Raw genomic sequence first — 19,143 nt, 5'->3', positions numbered from 1 at the left:
GAGCTGCTCCTTAAGTGAAGAGTGTGGAGCTAATTGTGGTTTGGACATGAAATCTGTTTACTTTTAAAGATATTTAACAGCAGCGAACTACACTCCTTCCCCAACTTTTCTTTTTTCCTAAAGAGGATTCGGTTCTGGAATCCATCCTACCTCTGTTCCCAGCTGAAAACAGGCAGGCGATTTCAAAAAAGGAAGAAAAATAAAGTACAGCCATAGCAGCAAAGCGCCCGGCGTTAAATAGTGGTAACTCATATTTATTACAATTATATACAATCATATTTTATAGTTGGATTCTATACATGATCACACGGACAAGCACATTTTTTTCGGTTTCGCCTCTTGGTGAGGATGAGGAGGCAGTGAGAGACCCGAGAGATGTTAGTTAACAGGAATCGAGGCTCTTTTAAATATCTATCTATATATTTTTCCTCTCTTTCTTTGAATGAAAAAGTGAACAGAGACCGGACATCGCTGGACCATTTACTCCACCCAGTAAGGCAGGGATGTGGGTTGAGGACCTTCATAGCCCTCCATGATGTTTTTGGGCTTCAGTTCCCATCAGCCCCTGTAGCAGCAGCCAGTGGTCAGGGGAGGATGATGGGAATTGTAGTCCAGTGCAGTTGTACTCTTTCCCATCCCTGCAGTAAGGCAAAAGTGAGGCGGGCAAGAGGGATGGGGGGTGGATGCGGGGAGGAAGGGTGACACAGGTGCAAGGAACAGGCCTCCACACAAAGATCGTGAACTCTGCCTGGCAGATCTGAGGGGCAAAGTGCCTCCTTGTTTCCTTTGTTCAGGCCCAATGACTTGGAAAAGGCATGGGGAACCTCTGGACCTCCAGGTGTTGCTCAGTTCTTATGCTGGCTGGGGCTGGCAGGGGCCTGGCGTTCAACAACACCTGGAAGGCCACAGCTGCCCCATCCACTGTTTAAACCGGTCTTCATAAAAGTCAGAGCAGCTACTCATGCAGAGACATGACAGGGAGCTTCCTTTCTGGACAGAGCTTCCAGCTACCAGGAATGGGAAACCTTTGGCCCTCCAGATGTTGCTAAAAGCCAACTCCCATTGTCCCAGACCATTGCCCATGCTTGCTGGGGCTAATGGGAATTGTAGTTCAGGAATGTCAGGAGAGCTCCCCGAAACTGACTTAGAAGAACTGAGCAGTCAATGGTCATGCCAAGGACCTATACTGGAACTGGAAAGGAGACCAAGGGGGAACTGGGCTCGGTACCTTTTCTTTCTTCAGGGAAAATCATGAGCTTGCTTTAGGCATTTAACAGCAAGGAGAAATGAGGACTCAAGAAGAAAGGGAGAAAAAGAGGAGTAAAGGATGAGAGAGAGAGGAAGGGGGAGCAGCAGAGCTAAGCCTCAGGCACAGGGCATTTTTTTGGATGGGGCAGGAGATGTTAAGAAACTGGGCCAACAACCCAAGCCTTCACAGAGTTGCTCCCTCTAATGTAGCAAATCACGCTGCTAGCAAATATGCCACACTATTGTTCCCAAGACACTGTCTCCCATTCTAGTCCTACTCAGTGGAGACCCATGGGAATTAATAGGCGTAATTAACTTAGGCCCATTAATTTCTGTGGGTCTACTCTTAGCAGAACTTAGCTCACAACCCTAGGAAAAAGAGGGAGTTAGGGGATCTTCAGGAGACAACCGCTTTGTTCAGAAACGAAATGGAAGCAAGAGGATCTCAGAACCCCACAAAAAACATTTGCGTTTCATAAAAGGTGGGGATGTCTTTTCAATCTGAAACTGAACTAGGGGGTGGGGAGGAAATAAGTCACCAGAGGGAGAGAGAAAGATGTCACACCGGTGGCTCTGGGGAGTCGCTCAGAAGGCAGTAGCCCCCACTCTTGGTTTGCAAAGGGGATGTTAGTTGAGTTAGATGGTTGCTGGGGAGGAAGAGAGTTTAGGAACAGACAGGATGGAACCTGAGGTCCATCGTTTGATACTTGGATTTGTGTTATGTTGTCAGCAAGGAGGCCCATTTCTCTGGCTGCGGTGTGGGCCGAGTGGCAACCAAGCCCCTTTTGGAGGTGAAATGTGAGGGAAGAGTGGCTTGTAGCGTGAAATAAAGGGGAGCCACTGGAAAGCGGAACTGGCGGGTGAGGGGCTGCTCAGACCTTGGCCCACAGGCCGCTTGGTTTGCAAGATGGTCACAACGCTACTTGTGTTGAATCACAGAGGCGAGACGGGGAGAAATCACTGGGCAGGGAGAGAGGCCCAAGGAACAGAGCACGGCCAAGAGGTACGGAGGGTGGGGGTGAGCAGGTGCCACCCCTCCCCAGCCGCACTAGTCAATTTCGTTCTCATTGCTGGCTCCCTCGGGCCTCCGTAGCTTTTCGACTTGCTCGTTGATTTGCCCATCACCTCCTCGCCGGTCCTCCGTCTGGACGTCCACACATTCTTCCTCGTCTACATGGCTGACATCGTCGTCTTCGTCCTCTTCCTCTTCCTCCTCCCCCTCCTCGTCGCCTTGGCCCTCCCGCTTCTCCTCCTCCCCTTGGACCTCCATCCGGACCTGCCCCTTGAGGTCGATCAGCGCCTCACCCCCTTCCTCAGGACCCAGCAGGTGGCAGCTGACCTTGGGCCCTTCAGGGCTGTGGTTCTCCTTCACGGGCGAGGAGGAGTTGGACTCGTTGCTGACGGGGGAGATGTCACTGCTGGTGTTGTGGTTGTTGGTTACGGGGTTGGAGGGCGAGGAGGGCTTCACCGGGATCTGCCAGGATGGGATTTTAGGCGCAGATGGAGAGGGAGGGAACTGCCTCCTGGGAGGAAGGGAAGAAACAGAGCAGCTTAGATCCAGCTCCATGACCTGCTGAATTGCTCCTCGTTCATAAAGGTCCTAAGAAGAGCTCCTGTTTTCACAGCCGCCAACCAGATGCACCAATGAGAAATTCACAAGCAGGACCAGATCACAAGAGTGAGTGATTCTTACCTTTGTACAGTAGGCCACCTTCCAGTCAAGCAAATGCCAGAGGTTCTGCAAACACACAAACCCCTCTCTCTATCCCCCATTCAGGCAAGCAAGAGGCATTATCAGAGTTCAATGACATGTTCCAGCCAGGCATAAATAATCAAGAAGCGTGCACAGCAGGGCCAGTGAGGAAGCAAGGCCTGGAGAGAGGGGGTGCCAGAGGCCTGGGTGCCAGATAGAGAGGCCTGGAGAGGTTGCATTTGTCCCATGGGCCTGAGATCACCCCCACACCTGCATTCAGGAATCCCCAACAGGCTTCCATGGCCGGCTGTTAACCCAGAACACTGTGTTAGTCACTATTGTAGGCTAGGAGCTGTTTCTTAGACAAGCCCTATGTAGTGTCAGGGACATGTAGGGATTTCCAGAGGTGGAATGAAAATGGGAGGACGTCTGACCCTCTTGGCAAAGCCCTTCCCCCTTAGCCATGGAAGAAACCCCGTATCGGAAGCATCCGCCGCCTCCTCTGCATGCAAACGAGCAAACGCTCCGCATTATTCACCAGTATCGTAAATGCTATCAAGAAATTCAATTTGGAGGCTTTTCTCCTTGGCTGCGGTGTCACGGCCTCTTGCTTTGCTGCAAAGGGAGGGCTTGAGCTGGCTGGTTCTGTTTATTTATTTTAAGAAATATATTTTCCAAAAGCACTTATCTCCACAGCTGCATTAATACACACATATACACACACACACCCCAATGGCGACAATGAATTTCCTGTTAATGATGAGATGTCCCTTTGCGGACACACAGACAAGAGCACGGGTGTCCTTGTTTGGCTCACCTAGTAACTGCTGGCAGCAACAGAGCACTGGAGTTCTGCATGAGAAATAGGTTCAGGCCAGGGAGGAAATCCGAGGCCTGGGGGCAAAATGTGGCCCTCTGGTCCCGCTTGACCCTTGGTACCCTCCCCAGGCCACACCCCCTCTTCTTAGCCACACCCCACACTGGCTGTGCTTTGTACGCTCCTTGAATGTCTCTGCCTGTCTGGAAATGTGTCCTTAAACAGTGAAAATGCCTCTTGCTTGCCTGCATGGAGGACGCAGAGTGGTGTGTGAGTGTGTATGTACAAAACAACCTACTGCACAAAGGTACATCCATTGCTCTGACCACTTTCGCCTCTAGCCCCACTGGCATGTGGCCTCTGGAAAGCTGCCCAGAAGGGAATGTGGCCCGTGGGCTGAACAAGAATCTCCATCTCTGCTTTAGACATACAGTGCATCACCCCACATATCCCAATGGTTGTTTTTTTAAGAACCAGTGACAGCAGTGAGGGGGAGGGGGAGGAGGCAGACTCTGAAGATGCTAGATTCATTAGCCAGCTCCTAAAGTCCAGCTCCCTCCCTGAATAGAGAAGGGCCTGGGACCAGCTATGCCTGGTAGGGCAGCTCCAACTATTCTTGGACTGGGAAAGTATGACTGCAAGAGTTCAGACACTGGTATCTGGATTACTGCAATTCACTGTGTGGGGCTGCCCCTGCCCCGGAAACCACAGCTAGTACAGAATGCTGCAGCATAGGAGCGAAAACCCTCCTCTGCTCCCACTAGGTCCTGCTCAGAGTAGACCCACTAGGTGGCATTGAACTAGGTTTTATTCCGAGCAGACCCACTGAAATTAATGGACCTCACTTCATGTTTTCAATAGATCTACCCACTGAAATTAACAGGCCTAAGATAGTCACTTGTGTCTATTAATTTCAACGGGTATACTTTGAGCAGGACTAACACTGGATGCAACCCCTATGATTTGTTAATCTGTTGGTAAATCACTTAGAGACTGTTTTGGTATCAAGCAGTATATAAGCACAGGAAAAAAGAATGTCAGGTTTGCAGAGAGGCCCAGTGGGTTGCATTATTGAGAAATTGGCCCCTTAGAACTTCCTCCAAGAGGGAAAGAGTGCTGTTGTGTTTGAATCCTGCTTGTGCGTTTCCTACAGGCACTGGGATGGCCACTGAGAGAGAAGAGGATGCTGGACTTAGATGGGCCATTAGCCTGTTCCTGCTGCCAGTCTCTTCATAGGTTCTTGTGGTTCTGTATTATTGCATACCTGTTTAGAAGCAGCCCTTTTAACGAATAAATCTCCGACTTCAGCTCGTTGATATTCTGAGATTCCAGGATCCAGTTAGTGGACGTCGTGGCCTAGGGTGCAAAGAGGAAGTCTTGGTCAAAGGCAGGTGAACTCAGACGTGCACTCTCCTCAAGAGGAAGTATCCCAAGAACACAGGCTCTCAAAAGCATTTCCGAGGACAGCCAATCTCCTGCATTGTTGGTCTTTCAGAGAAATCATAAAGGTTGCAGGCAGGTGTTTCCGCCACAACAGCTAGGAGTTAAGGGGCAGCACACGAGGATTGGCCTGCCTTGATTTTGTTTTAAAATAAACATTTTTTATTGAAGGCCAAAGAGGGAGTGAAATGAGACAGTGCCACTCCGGTGTGCATAATGGATGTAGGAATTTGTGCATGGAATTACCTTGAGCTCTCCAACCACAGAGTTGGAGAGTTAGTATCCCTGACCTTGCAATAACTCTGGCATAACTGTAACCAGTTATCACAAGTGATTGCAGTGCAAGGCTCAGGGGTGAAGGAAGCAACAGGTTCTGCCCATAAGCCACCATTTTGCCACTGAAGAACCTGGGAAACTTTTGCATGCAACGCAGATGCTCTACCACTGAGCTACAACCCTTCGCTTAAGACATGGCAACATACAATAAGCTGCTTTATACTGGATTGGATTGAGTCAGAAAACTGACCCACCTATCTCAGTACGGTCTGCATTGACTGGAACCAGCTCTCCAGGGCCTCAGATCAGGGACATCCCACGGAGATTGAATCTGGGACCTTCTGCATGCAAGACAGGTGTCCTGCCACTAAGCTATGGTCATTTCCTGATCCTCAGGGTTCCAGAGTGTGTTTGTGTTTTTAAGAAGGGGGATCCTGCAACTCTGAAGTCCATCCATGCCTGGTGTAATCCTTGGATGGACTTGGGGAGGGGATGACGACACCCAGTCCTACCTGGAGAATGAACCTTGGGGCCTTCTGCATGCAAGACAGGTGCTTGGCCACTAAGCCAAAGCCTTTCGTTCATCTTTGTGCTACAAGTTGTTGTTTTGTTTTAAGTGGTGATCCAGAAACCCTGAAGTCCATCCATGCCAGACGTAATCCTTGGATGGGCTATCTAAGTTTCAGCTCACATCATCTTGCTTGGAAGCGGCTCCCAGCTGCTGCTGCTGCTTTGGCAGCAACCATTGCAGCAGCACACACACACCCGCCCTAGCCTGCCTTTCTGGCAGCGACAGGCTCAGCTCCATAGTAGCTGACAACCCAGGCACAGATGTGTTCCCCAGGGAGGCTGCCACTCCCTGAGCCTCTGAGGCAGTGGGGAATCCACAAGCCACCGTTTTTGGCTCTCGCTCTCTCGGAGCCCTTTGAAAACTGCAGAAGCACATTAAAGGAGCAGAGAGTGGTTTCCACTTGCTGGCCTGTGCAAAAGGGATTCGGATTTCCAAAACACATATGGTGCCAGATGCTGCAGGATTTAAGAAATAAAAACCTGACATCTGGGGCTTTTTAAGCCAGCCTCTTTTAAACAGCCACAACAACAAAAAACAAAAACAAAAACCCCAGAAACAAAAGTGGTAGAAAATTCAAGCCTACACACACAAATGAATGCAGCAGGCTTTTCTTTTTTCCTTTTAATTACTTAAAGCCCTTCTTTTTCATTTTTTACAGCATGTCAGCAGGAGTCTGAAAAGCCGACATAAAAACTTAAAGAGCACAGCTGAAAAAACTATGGTTGGGGTTTTTGTTGTTTTTAACTGCTAAAGTTTAGGGAAGACTTCCCCAACCTGGCAGCTTCTAGACGTTGGACTGCAACTCCCAAATGCAGCCAGCATGCCCAATGGTCAGGGAGGATGATGGGAACTATAGCCCAATGACATCCACCTAAACTTTGGAACTCCCTGCCTATTGATGTACACCGTATAATTTTCAGTGCCTGCTTGAAACGTTTATGTTTAGGCAAATCCTATCTGGACACACAGAATGCTGACATGTTCTTTTCCTCCCTACTGTCAATTGGTTTTAAAATAATTTTTAAATAAGTGCTTTCAACGGCCTTTCGTTGACTAATTTAAAAACAAAAAACAAATGTAAAGCACTTTAAGGTTTCGTTGCAATCTTTTGTTGCATATGAATGCTATGAAATGGAAAAAAATGCACACATACACACATTATTTTGTATAAACAGCAGCATGTGTCACTATTTTCAGAGGAGGGCTTTAGAAAGAAGAAAGAAGAAGAAAGAGGGAGGAGGAGGAATCTTGAAAGACTCCCTATCCCAACAAGCTCCTTTTCTCTCCTTAAAGTGTAACATATGCTCTTGATCTTAACACTTCTCAGACTCAGAAGAGAGAGTCTCCCAATTTCCTGGCTGGCTCCAGGCCACCAGCAAGACCTTCTGTCTCCCCAAAGGAAAAATGAGTGAATGGAGGCTTGGGAGGCTGGATTCCCTTTCTCCTGGTACCAAATTATTTAGGGCAGCATTTGTACCCTCCAGATGTTTCTGTCAACTCCCTGCAGCCTGCGTGGCCAAAGGCCAGGGATGATGGGAATTGTAGTCCAGCAAGATCTGGTGGATCAGAGGTTCCACATGCCTGGACTAAAGGCTCCTGGGAGATGGGAACACTAAGCAGAAAGGAGGTTCCCTGCTGCATCTCTGCATGAATGCCTGCTCTGGCTTTTAGTAAGCCTGATTTAAAACACGGATGCGATACATTGATCGTGCTCCCCAGCAACTGCTGATGGGCTTAACTCCCCTTCACACACCTGTCAAATCCTTCTTTTTTTTAAAAAAAAAAGCCACTGCAGCATATTTCGTGGCAATTGCTTTTGCAAGCTGTTTTTGCAGTTATCAAAAGGGTAAAGGGTGATGAGAGATACCTTGGAGGAAGCCAGTTCTTGAGTGAGCTCCTGGATTTTCTGTTGCTGTTGGATTAGAAGTTCCTGGACAGAAGCTAAAGTTGTCTGAAGTTGAGTCACTGTTTTAAAAGAGGAGGGAAACAGAGAGGGAAATGAGATCGCAACAAATGCACAGAGACTCCTTTTCTTTTAAAGTGTTCTGATGTCCAACTACAAGATGCCTCCGTTCTTTCTACGTCTAATTTATCAGTGGCTTTTGCTTGCCCGAACCACTTATAATTTATCAACGCCATGGGTAATCTACCTGCACTGTTATCTAACCTCCCCTATTTCTACTTTATCTTCCCTTTGTATAGGTGTCTATAAGCCCACAGTATATCTATCCAAAACCTCTCCCTTCTAATTATATCAGTTTATGATTTGCACTGTCTCCCTGAACTCGCGCAGCCTGGGTGTCATTTATCTACCTCTGAACTGCGCGGGGGGAAGCTCTCCTTCGCGCTTGAGGTCTGTATATGGTTTGGAAGAGGACAACACTCCTGGAATAAGCGGCAGCAGCAAAGAAGGAACAGATGCCCAAATCACATCCGCAAAATACACTGAATGGGACTGAATAAGGAACCTCCTTGCATGCAAGACAGGTGCTCTACCGCTGAGCTACAGCCCTTCCCCTATTGGGAGATTGGGAAAACAACACAGAATCATAGAACTGTAGGGTTCGAAGGGGTCCCGTGGGTCATCTAGTCCAACCCCCTGCAATGCAGGAATCTCAACATGTGTTCTTCCATTCAATTTGAAACCCTGCTTAGCTTTGCAAAAACGTGCTAGCGGTTTTATTGCTGGGCAATTCAAAAGCAGCAGTTATCCTAACCTCCCTTTAGAAGATGCTCCTGTGCTCTGCATCTATGCTCTTACAACAGCACATGAATCAAATAATTATGCACGGCATGGAGAAAACAGAGAAAAGTTTTTTTCTCATAGCGCTAGGACACATGGACATCCAATGAATATGATGGTTGGAAGAGTCAGGACAAACAAAAACAGAGGACTCCTTCACACAGTGTAGCGATCCTGGAGGAGGCAATAGCGGCCAACAGCTTGGATGTCTTTAAAAAGGGGATTGGACAAATTCCTGGAGGACAAGGCTAATGGCTACTAGCCGTAATGGCTATGCTCTTCCTCCAGAGTCAGAGGCAGTAATTCTGCTGAATACCAGTTGCTGGAAGCCACAGGAGGGGAGAGCACTTTTGTGCTTGGGTCCTGCTTAGCGGGCTTCCTACTGAGGCACCTGGGTGGCCACTGTGAGAACAGGATGCTGCACAAGATCCTGGCCATTGGCCTGATCCAGTAGGGTTGTTCTTATGTTCTAGGCGAAGGGCCAGTTAAAAGTCATTTACGTGAATATAGCGGATGGGGAAAACATTCCTTCCCTGGATACATTCTCCCCACCACCCCCCGTCTCCAGGAAAGAAAACTCAGTTGTGGCGGGCGGGGGGGACTGATTATCACTGCTCAGAGGTTCCCCCCAACCCCCCTTTTTTCAAATTATAAACCAGTAAACAGGTTCATAAAAAAAGAGGAAGAGAGAGAGGAGAGAGATTTCACTAGTGTGACAGGTAACAGCTAATCTAGGTCATCCGTCGGGGCAGTGTGTAATGAAGAATAGCCCTATGGAGTCAATAACAGAGAAGGTTGCCGGGGTCGGGGGACGAGGCGTAATTACAGACTCTCTTGACCCTGCCTTGAGTACTCAGAAGGAAAAAATGTGGAGGGGAAGGGGTGGCAGCAGAGCAGGTGCCCCCACCCATCCCCCAAAAGAAAAAGGAGGGGGCAGGAGGGAAAAAACCCAAAGAAAACCCTCAGAGAAGCAGAAATTAAAAATGAACTTTACAGCCCCTTCGAAAGGCTGTCATTTTATTCCCCTTATTAATATTCTGAGGTTGGGAGCCTTTCCGTAAAAACATAATTAATTGAGGCCGCGCCGACAGTAAACAAGCAATTTCAAATTAAACCGAAATGACGGCGGCTTCATTTGCAAATGTGAACAGATTTCTCAGAGCAGATAAATGAAGTCACCACATAAAGTGGAGATGGAGGAGAAGGTTGGGGAAAGGAGGAAAGACTGGGGGTGGGGGCGAGAAGAAAGGAGACGTGGGGGGAGAGAGAGACGTGGGGAGCAGGGGCTTTGAGGGGCAGGGCTGATGGAATCATTAATCTTCACCTGTCTGCGTCACGCTGCCACTCATCTCAGAGATGCTCGACTCGATCCTCTGCAGTTGCTTCCTGTCTTCTTTGCCGCCCATGATCAACGGGAGCAGGTATTTCTGCACCAAAACAGCAGAGAGCTAAGTGTGTTGACAGGAGGAAAGGAAACGGGGGTACATTTGCGCTTGGCTCAAGCACCCTGAAATCTGAACCACACATTCCTTGCCAAACATCAATCAGTGCCTGGTGGGGTGCTACACATAGAATGGCCCGGCATCCAATCGGGTTCAATTAAGATATCACATGATACTGGGTTTTGCACTTCCAGCCGTAGAGGCAAACTATGGACTGCTTCAGACCTAATTCAAGCACCCTGAGAACCATGTATTCCTTGCAAGACTTCAGTCAGCACCGGATAGGTTGCTAGATGCTGCATATATAGAACTGCCTAGCATCCAATGGGACTTGATTCAGATATCACAGCAAACTACGATTTGCACTTTCAAACTTACAAGCAAACTATGAGTTGGTTGAAACCTAATGTTAGCCCAGCCTTCACCAATCTCGTACCTTCCGGATGTTCTGGGTCTCATATCCCATATTAAGCTGGCTGGGGATGATGTCCCAAAATATACATGGATGTATCAAATACTAGTTTAACTCAGGGCAAGCCAAGTGAAATTACTCACTTTGGTCTATTTATTTCAATGAGTCTACTTTGACTTAGTTGGATAAAACACCAGATTGAGATGGCAGAGTTAAACTGTAGCTTGGTGTAATGAGAGTGAGTCTACCTCCCCTCCCAAGCTTAGGTACTCCTCCCTCCTCTGCAAGGGGGAGTTTGGTTTAGCATGACATCTAAATGCAGATCCTGGCTCACAGCTGGTTGACTGTACTCCCATTTTTCTGAGGCACAGCTATAACCAAAGTTTGCCGAGTCAGACCTTGAGCTAAACCATCGTTAGTGCAAGCTATGGTTTACAAACCCACTTCAAACCATGATTTGCAATTCAGATTTGCTGGCACATCACAAACCATAGCATTATTAAAGTTCAAGCCAGGCATATACACTTGCAGTGTGAAGCAGGGTAAATGGTGGGTAAGAGCTGGGGAAACCTCCAAGGGCCGGAAAGGGAAGCTGGAGGGCCACATTCAGCCTGTTCCCTATGTGAGGCAGGACTCACAAATAGGAATTCCCTCTCATTCTGCCTCCAGTCCTTTGGAGCAGGCCATGGGGACGGGACTGGTGAGAAAGGCATTTTAGGCCCTGAAACCTTGCGGGTATAGTTTGAAATAATAATAATAATAATAATAATAATAATAATAATAATAATATAATAATTTATTATTTATACCCCGCCCATCTGGCTGGGTTTCCCCAGCCACTCTGGGCGGCTTCCAAAAGAATATTAAAATACAATGATACATCAAACATTAAAAGCTTCCCTAAACAGGGCTGCCTTCAGATGTCTTCTAAAAGTCTGGTAGTTGTTGTTCTCTTTGACATCTGGTGGGAGGGCGTTCCACAGGGAGGGCGCCACTACCGAGAAGGCCCTCTGCCTGGTTCCCTGTAACTTGGCTTCTCGTAGTGAGGGAACCGCCAGAAGGCCCTCGGTGCTGGACCTCAGTGTCCGGGTAGAACGATGGAGGTGGAGACGCTCCTTCAGGTATACTGGACCGAGGCCGTTTAGGGCTTTAAAGGTCAGCACCAACACTTTGAATTGTGCTCGGAAACGTACTGGGAGCCAATGTAGGTCTTTCAAGACCGGTGTTATATGGTCTCGGCGGCCGTTCCCAGTCACCAGTCTGGCTGCTGCATTCTGGATTAGTTGTAGTTTCCGGGTCACCTTCAAAGGTAGCCCCACGTAGAGCGCATTGCAGTAGTCCAAGCGGGAGATAACCAGAGCATGCACCACTCTGGCAAGGCAGTCCGCGGGCAGATAGGGTCTCAGCCTACGTACCAGATGGAGCTGGTACACAGCTGCCCTGGACACGGATTTAACCTGTGCCTCCATGGACAGCTGTGAGTCCAAAATGACTCCCAGGCTGCGCACCTGGTCCTTCAGGGGCACGGTTACCCCATTCAGGACCAGGGAATCCCCCACACCTGCCCGCCTCCTGTCCCCCAGAAACAGTACTTCTGTCTTGTCAGGATTCAATCTCAATCTGTTTGCCGCCATCCATCCTCCAACCGCCTCCAGACACTCACACAGGACCGTCACCGCCTTCACTGGTTCTGATTTGAAAGAGAGGTAGAGCTGGGTATCATCCGCATACTGATGAACACCCAGCCCAAACCCCCTGATGATCTCTCCCAGCGGCTGCATGTAGATGTTGAAAAGCATGGGGGAGAGGACAGAACCCTGAGGCACCCCACAAGTGAGAGCCCAGGGGTCTGAACACTCATCCCCCACCACCACTTTCTGAACACGGCCCAGGAGGAAGGAGCGGAACCACTGTATGACAGTGCCCCCAGCTCCCAGCCCCTCAAGACGGTCCAGAAGGATGTTATGGTCGATGGTATCAAACGCCGCTGAGAGATCCAGCAGAACTAGGAAACAGCTCTCACCTTTGTCCCTAGCCCGCCGGAGATCATCAACCAGTGCGACCAAGGCAGTTTCAGTCCCGTGATGAGGCCTGAATCCCGATTGGAAGGGATCCAAATGGTCCGCTTCTTCCAGGCGTGCCTGGAGTTGTTCAGCAACCACTCGCTCAATCACCTTGCCCAAGAATGGAAGATTTGAGACTGGGCGATAGTTGGCCATCGTGGCCGCATCTAAAGATGGTTTTTTAAGAAGCGGTTTAATAACCGCCTCTTTCAGCGGGTCTGGGAAGGCTCCCTCAAGGAGGGAAGCATTCACCACCCCACGAAGCCCATCGCCCAGCCCTTCCCGGCTAGCTTTTATAAGCCAGGATGGGCAAGGATCAAGGAGACAGGTGGTTGGTTTCACTCGTCCAAGCAGCCTGTCCACATCCTCGGAGGTAACAGATTGGAATTGATCCCATGCAATTTGACTAGACAGGACTCTAGCACTCTCCCGCCCCGGCCCTGCTCCCACGGTGGCGTCTACCTCTTCCCGAATCTGAGCGACTTTATCTGCAAAAAACTTTGCAAAATCATTGCAGGAGATCATGTGGCCCGTACTGGGCCCCGATGTAGCAGGTGGTTCCGCTAAATTGCGGACCACCTGAAAAAGTCTCCTGCTGCTGTTTTCTGCAGATGCAATAGAGGCGGCGAAGAAAGCCTTCTTCGCCGTCGCTACCGCCACTTGGTAGGCTCGACACTGAGCTCTAACCTGTGTCCGGTCAGCTTCAGAATGGGTCATCCGCCACCGGCGCTCTAGCCGTCTCAACGATTGTTTCATTGCCCTCAGATCCGTGGAAAACCACGGGGCTGTCCGGGCTCCATGCAATCGGAGAGGGCGCTTCGGAGCCAAACAGTCAATAGCCCTGGTTAACTCTGCATTCCAGCGGGCCACCAGGGAATCAGCTGAAAGGCCATCAACATGGGATAAAGCATCCCCTACCACTCTCTGGAAACCATTTGGATCCATTAAGTGGCGGGGGCGGACCATCCGAATCGGTCCCACCTCCCTGCAGAGGGGAAGGGTCGCGGCGAAGTCAAGTTGCACCAGGAAGTGGTCTGACCATGGCACTTCTTTTGTTTCGCTTTTACTTAGTGTCAGAACACCAACATCCATGGAGGTAAACACCAGGTCCAAGGCATGTCCGCGGCTATGGGTTGGGCCAAACTTATTCAGGGACAGCCCCATGGAGGCCATGCTTTCCACGAAGTCCCGAGCGGCCCCTTGTAAGGTCGTGTCGGCATGGATATTAAAATCCCCTAGGACAACCAAACTAGGTGTCTCCAGGAGAACATCCGCCACGACCTGAAGCAGCTCGGGCAGGGAATCCTTGGTGCAGCGGGGAGGTCGGTACACCAAAAGGAATCCTGTACTGCCCCTATTGCCCAACTTCCAGAACATGCACTCAGAGAACTGGGTCTTCCCAATAGGACGCCTGGTGCAAACTAATGACTTCCTAAAAATCACTGCAACCCCCCCTCCCCGCCCACAAGGCCTGGGTTGCTGTGCGTAAGAGAAACCTGGTGGACAAGCAGCGGCAAGAACAGGCCCATCTGCTTCACCCAACCAAGTCTCTGTTACACAAGCCAGGTCAAATCCTCCATCCATGATCAAGTCATAATAATAATAATAATAATCTCTGTCCCAAAGGGAATTTCAGGTTTGCTGTACTCCAGAACAGAAATATTAATCTTCCACCTCTGGGGGGAAATATTAGATAGAGAAAGACAAAGCCTAGCATCTGCCTCTAATCTTTGCTTTAAAGAGGAAAAATAAATAAATAGTGTCTATCTGGGGAGAGAGAAATGTTTAAAGGTACTTTTTAAAGAGAGTTTACTATGCTTTTTTTAAAAAATAAAACCCCAAGATTGAAGTGCCTGGGGGTGGGGGAATATGTTCTCCACTTGATCTACAACGTTAATGATACAGATGTCTGGCGTCAGCTTCGTTTACGTATTTGCATATCTGTTAGCACTTCACAAATGAAAGTGAGGGGACACCCTTGTAATGCCTGGGTTAGCTCTCGCACAATGAGAGTCACTGCTAAAATCTGTGAGCCATTACCTCTACCCCACTTCCCACTCCTGCCTCTTTACATGAGGCTAAAGTCCTATTTTACCTGTTTGTATATTTAACAAGTAGGACTTGCAAGGAAAGACTATTGCAATGTGTTCTCACCTCCTAAAAGGAAGGATCCTGCTCCAGGATCCAGCCAGGCATGCTTTCCTCCAGTGGACCATTCTGCACACAAACCCCAATTGGCCCTAATCTTCCACTTTTCCTTTTCAAACAACTCACAACGTTCTGTGAGCTAATACTGCATTTTCTGATTCCTATATATAAAGAGACCTTGTGGATGCTTTTGGTAAAATCCTGGTGGAAAAACATGCAGCGACCACACACAGTGTGATCTCTTGAAATGGCTTTTCATGCACAGTACAAGCTGAAATAATTAATTGTTCTGTTTTTGTTTAGTTGTTTTACAGGGTCTTTTCCAGAGTTAAAAAATAATCCCACAGCTGCATTGGGTAAAGTGGCAGGCTGTATACTTGCACAGTGCTTGAGTTTATGTGTCATGATAAACCATGGTTTAGTGTTACATGCACCAGCAGGAATACTTGTACACAGTGTGTTTATGTGTCACACCCTCAAGCTGAAAAGCAGGCTCTCCACCCCAGTGTAAAATTAGTCAGTTTCTTCAAACCATGGTTTCTGAAGTTGGCTGGTTAAACAAACTAGTGTTTGTTTGAAACCTATGTTGATGCTCCCAACTGGTTCAAATCACCTTTAGAAGCCCTCCTATGTCTGAGGTGAGGTAGGTGACAACATGAGGAAAAGCATCTTGGAATTACACCCAACACATGGCAAATAGTTTGATGAGCATTGGGTGCCAATTCAAGTCCTCTCTAGTTCGAAAGTTTCGAAAGCCCAGGCTTTCGAAAGCTCCCTAAAGTTGCTTGTTGCCAACTGAGTTTTTTATTCATATTTTACTGCTACTTTTTTGGTATCACTTTTTAAAAAAAGTTTTTAAAAAGGAATAACAGAATTATTTTAGCTTCTCCTCCTTGCCCAGTTGCTTGCTTTCAGAGCTGCAGCCATTAGCCACCTGCAAAGTTTTAGATGGAAAGATGGGGCGGGCATCTTTCTAATAAATGCAGATAAAACTCAAATACTCCCCTGGCACTGTGCTTTGTTGACTCATAAGCCCTGATGAAGTTAACACTCTCTCCTTTTGCTAACAGAAACAGACCTACAAAGTATATTTCCAGGGGGTGGGAATGTACGGGGTCCAGGGAGCAAGGGAACTCTGCGGCAAGAGGCAAGTCTTCACAAGCAGTGTAAATACAACATTCCATGGCAAGAGCTCAACTCTCTACACTGCAGGGGCCATATTCCCTGCTGTGCAACCTTCCAGGGGCTGCATATCAGTGGAGAGAAGGGTTATGGACAAAATTGGGCAGAACAGACCATTAATCAAGCAGACTTGGTGTTGACTGGCAGTGGCTCCCCGGGGTTTCAGGCAAGGGATATTCCCAGGCCCACCTGGAGATAAGGGTGGATCTGACCATTTTGGTTTTCTTGGTTTCTCATCCCGCCCCCCCCCCAATCTTAAATTCAGCACTCTACATTTCTGTGGCAGTTCCTTTTTTATATCCTTATGTGAATCTGTCAGCATTGTGGTGAAAACTCCTAATAAACACATTTTTGTATGCAGCTCTGACTCACGTACACATTTTTGCAAATGGTTTCCACAAACACAATGCATTTTTCTATTTTATTTTGATGAACATATTCATTTTTATGTACACTCTCCCCTAAGATATGCATTAAAAAAAGTGCGACTGGACGATGACATTGCAAAATTCATAGAAGTGTGAACTGTGAAGGAGAGCTGTGTTTCGGTCCTCACATTGTTTTGGGAAAAGAAAATTAGGAAATTTATATCAAACTGAATCAGATTTCTCCCTCTTTTTCCACCTGGGGATACTGGGGATTGAACCTAGGACCTTCTGCATGCAAATGGGAAGCTCTGCCACTGAGTCTTTCCCTTAAGACAGTGGTTCTCAAGGAGTGTGGTGTGTCACACTGGTGTGGCCAGAGAGGGTGGGAAAGTTTGGCTGATTCAAGGACACTCAAAGAACCTTTTCAACATTTCAGTGTAGTATAGTATAAAAATAAATTTTCTTCGATATACATGCAGAAACAGTATCCACTCCTCTTCCAAGAGCATTGGCTATTCATATACAGTTCCCTGTGACATATTGTTGTGAAGAGGGATTTTCAACTCAAATATGGAAGATCAGAAAAGAGAAGTGCTTATTTGTGTTGGTGCAGAGATGAGAGTTTGTCTGTCTCATATTAGACATAATACAATTGAGATTACCCGGCAAAAGCAAACTCACACCTTTCTTTGAGTTTCTATACATACTTAAGATACATATATGTAAGAGACTTCTTTATAATTATATTTGGGGGATGAGTCATGTTCGTATGTAGCTGCATTATTCTCGATGGCCCATTGTCATATTATACCTGAAGGAGCGTCTCCACCCCCATTGTTTAGCCCGGACACTGAGGTCCAGCTCCAAGGGCCTTCTGCCGGTTCCCACACTGCGGGAAATGAAGTTACAGGGAACCAGGCAGAGGGCCTTCTCAGTAGTGGCACCCACCCTGTGGAACGCCCTCCCATCAGATGTCAAGGAAATAAACATCTATCTAGACTTTTAGAAGACATCTGAAGTTTAGGGAAGTTTTTAATGTTTGATGTTTTATTACATTTTTAACATTCTGTTGGAAGCTGCCCAGAGTGGTTGGGGAAACACAGCCAGACAGGCGGGGTATAAATAATAAATTATTATTATTATTACTGTTGTTGTTGTTGTTATTTATAAAGTAGTTGCGTTCTAGGTTATAAATCAAGCACTGATAGTTGTTCCTTTTTGTTTTCCAGTGTACTTCTTTTCCATAAAAAGAAATCAGAGTGGCGCGAGCAAATTTTTATTCTGAAACTGCGGCCCAGAGAAAATTTTTGAGAACCACTGCCTAAAGACATAGGAAGCTGCCTTACACCAAGTCAGATCACTGGTGCACCTTGCTCTGCATTGTCCACACTGACTGGTAGCAACAGTCCAGGATTTTAGGCGGGGGGTTTTCTCCCAGTCCTACCTGCTGACGCCATTGGGAGCTGAAACCTGGGACCTCCCTGCATGCAAAGCAGATGCTCTGTCCACATAGCTACGGAGGTTGTATCCCATGGCCTTGACAAAAGTCAGAAGGTAATCCCTTACCTTGTAGAGCTGGTGGAAGCCGAAAGCGATGCCTGCCATGATAATCGCTAGAGCGCCGTAATCCCGCCATCTGGAACCGGGGGGACCTGGAGGGCAGAAGCGAAAAAGGTAAGAGTGAGGAGGAATGGGCAGGGTTTTGTGGTATTCCCTGCTGCGCTCCTTATCCAGGCACAGGATAGAGATGGGGAACTTAGGACCCTCCAGACACGGTCAAACTCTGCTTCCCATCAGCCTTCAGCTAGCATGGCCAACGGTCAGAACAGATAGGAGTTGAAGTACGACAAGATCTGGAAGGCTACAGGTTCCCCATCCCTGAGGAAGAGCCTCCAGTAAATATGGAGTAATTCCCCAGAGAAGCAATTGTAAAATTGTCTAACCAGGGATATACTGCAAAGCTTCAGGTTGAGAGTATGTATTACATTTGGCCAATGATACATTCCAAATATATAACCACATCAGCACCACACATTTAAAGCGCCATCACACCTCTTTAAACAGTCAGGGCTCCCCCTAAAGGATTCTGGGAGTTGTGGTTTGTTAAGGATGCTGAAAGTTGTTAGGATGCCCCTATTCCCATCACAGAGTTACAGTTCCCAGAGTTCACTGGGCTCAGAAAACGTAACTGCCAGTCCTGGCTCTGGATTTTTCAATCTCAACTCCAAATGAATCTACACAATAGATGCACTCAATGCGTTGTCTCCAACTCAGAGCAGACCCGCTAACGTTCAAGATCATTAGTCACTTAGGTCCATTCGTTTCAATGGGTTTACTCTGTACAGTGGTACCTCTGTTAACAGACGCTTCAGGTTACAGACTCCGCTAACCCAGAAATAGTACCTCGGGTTAAGAACTTTGCTTCAGGATGAGAACAGAAATTGAGCGGCAGCGGTGTGGCGGCAGCGAGATGCCCCATTAGCTAAAGTGGTACCTCAGGTTAAGAACAGTTTCAGGTTAAGAACGGACGTCCAGAATGAATTAAGTTCTTAACCCGAGATACCACTGTATAGGAGAAGCAACTCAAAATCTTGCAAATAAAATCCCCACTCTTACGGAGTTACTGTCTTCTTATGAACCATGTCGGAATAGTTGCCACGATCTTTGCCCAGGCCCCAGTGTCCCACTCCTTCTTTGACCTCCAGGAAGACTCCGAAGACACCTGTAGGTCTCCCTAAGT

The 19,143-nt window shown here is 47.8% G+C and overlaps 1 protein-coding gene across 1 annotated transcript in view; it reads right to left on the bottom strand.

The window, feature by feature from the left end:
• Positions 1-238: 238 nt before the first annotated feature.
• Positions 239-19,143, bottom strand: part of PEX14 (peroxisomal biogenesis factor 14) — a 118,478-nt gene continuing 99,573 nt past the window's right edge. Inside the window, exons 5-9 of the mRNA XM_081016223.1 lie at positions 17,970-18,055; positions 10,113-10,215; positions 7,913-8,010; positions 5,023-5,114; positions 239-2,771 (exon numbers count right to left, since the gene is read on the bottom strand). Coding sequence (XP_080872349.1) covers positions 2,297-2,771; positions 5,023-5,114; positions 7,913-8,010; positions 10,113-10,215; positions 17,970-18,055 — 854 coding nt within the window. The 3' untranslated portion in view covers positions 239-2,296. The remainder of the gene's footprint in view (positions 2,772-5,022; positions 5,115-7,912; positions 8,011-10,112; positions 10,216-17,969; positions 18,056-19,143) is intronic.

The sequence above is a fragment of the Podarcis pityusensis genome, assembly GCF_964106645.2.
Source record: "Podarcis pityusensis genome assembly, chromosome: 8".
Taxonomy (NCBI): Eukaryota; Metazoa; Chordata; class Lepidosauria; order Squamata; family Lacertidae; genus Podarcis; species Podarcis pityusensis.
Note: the sequence above shows the minus strand (reverse complement) of the source record. Positions and strands in the feature narration are given on the sequence as shown.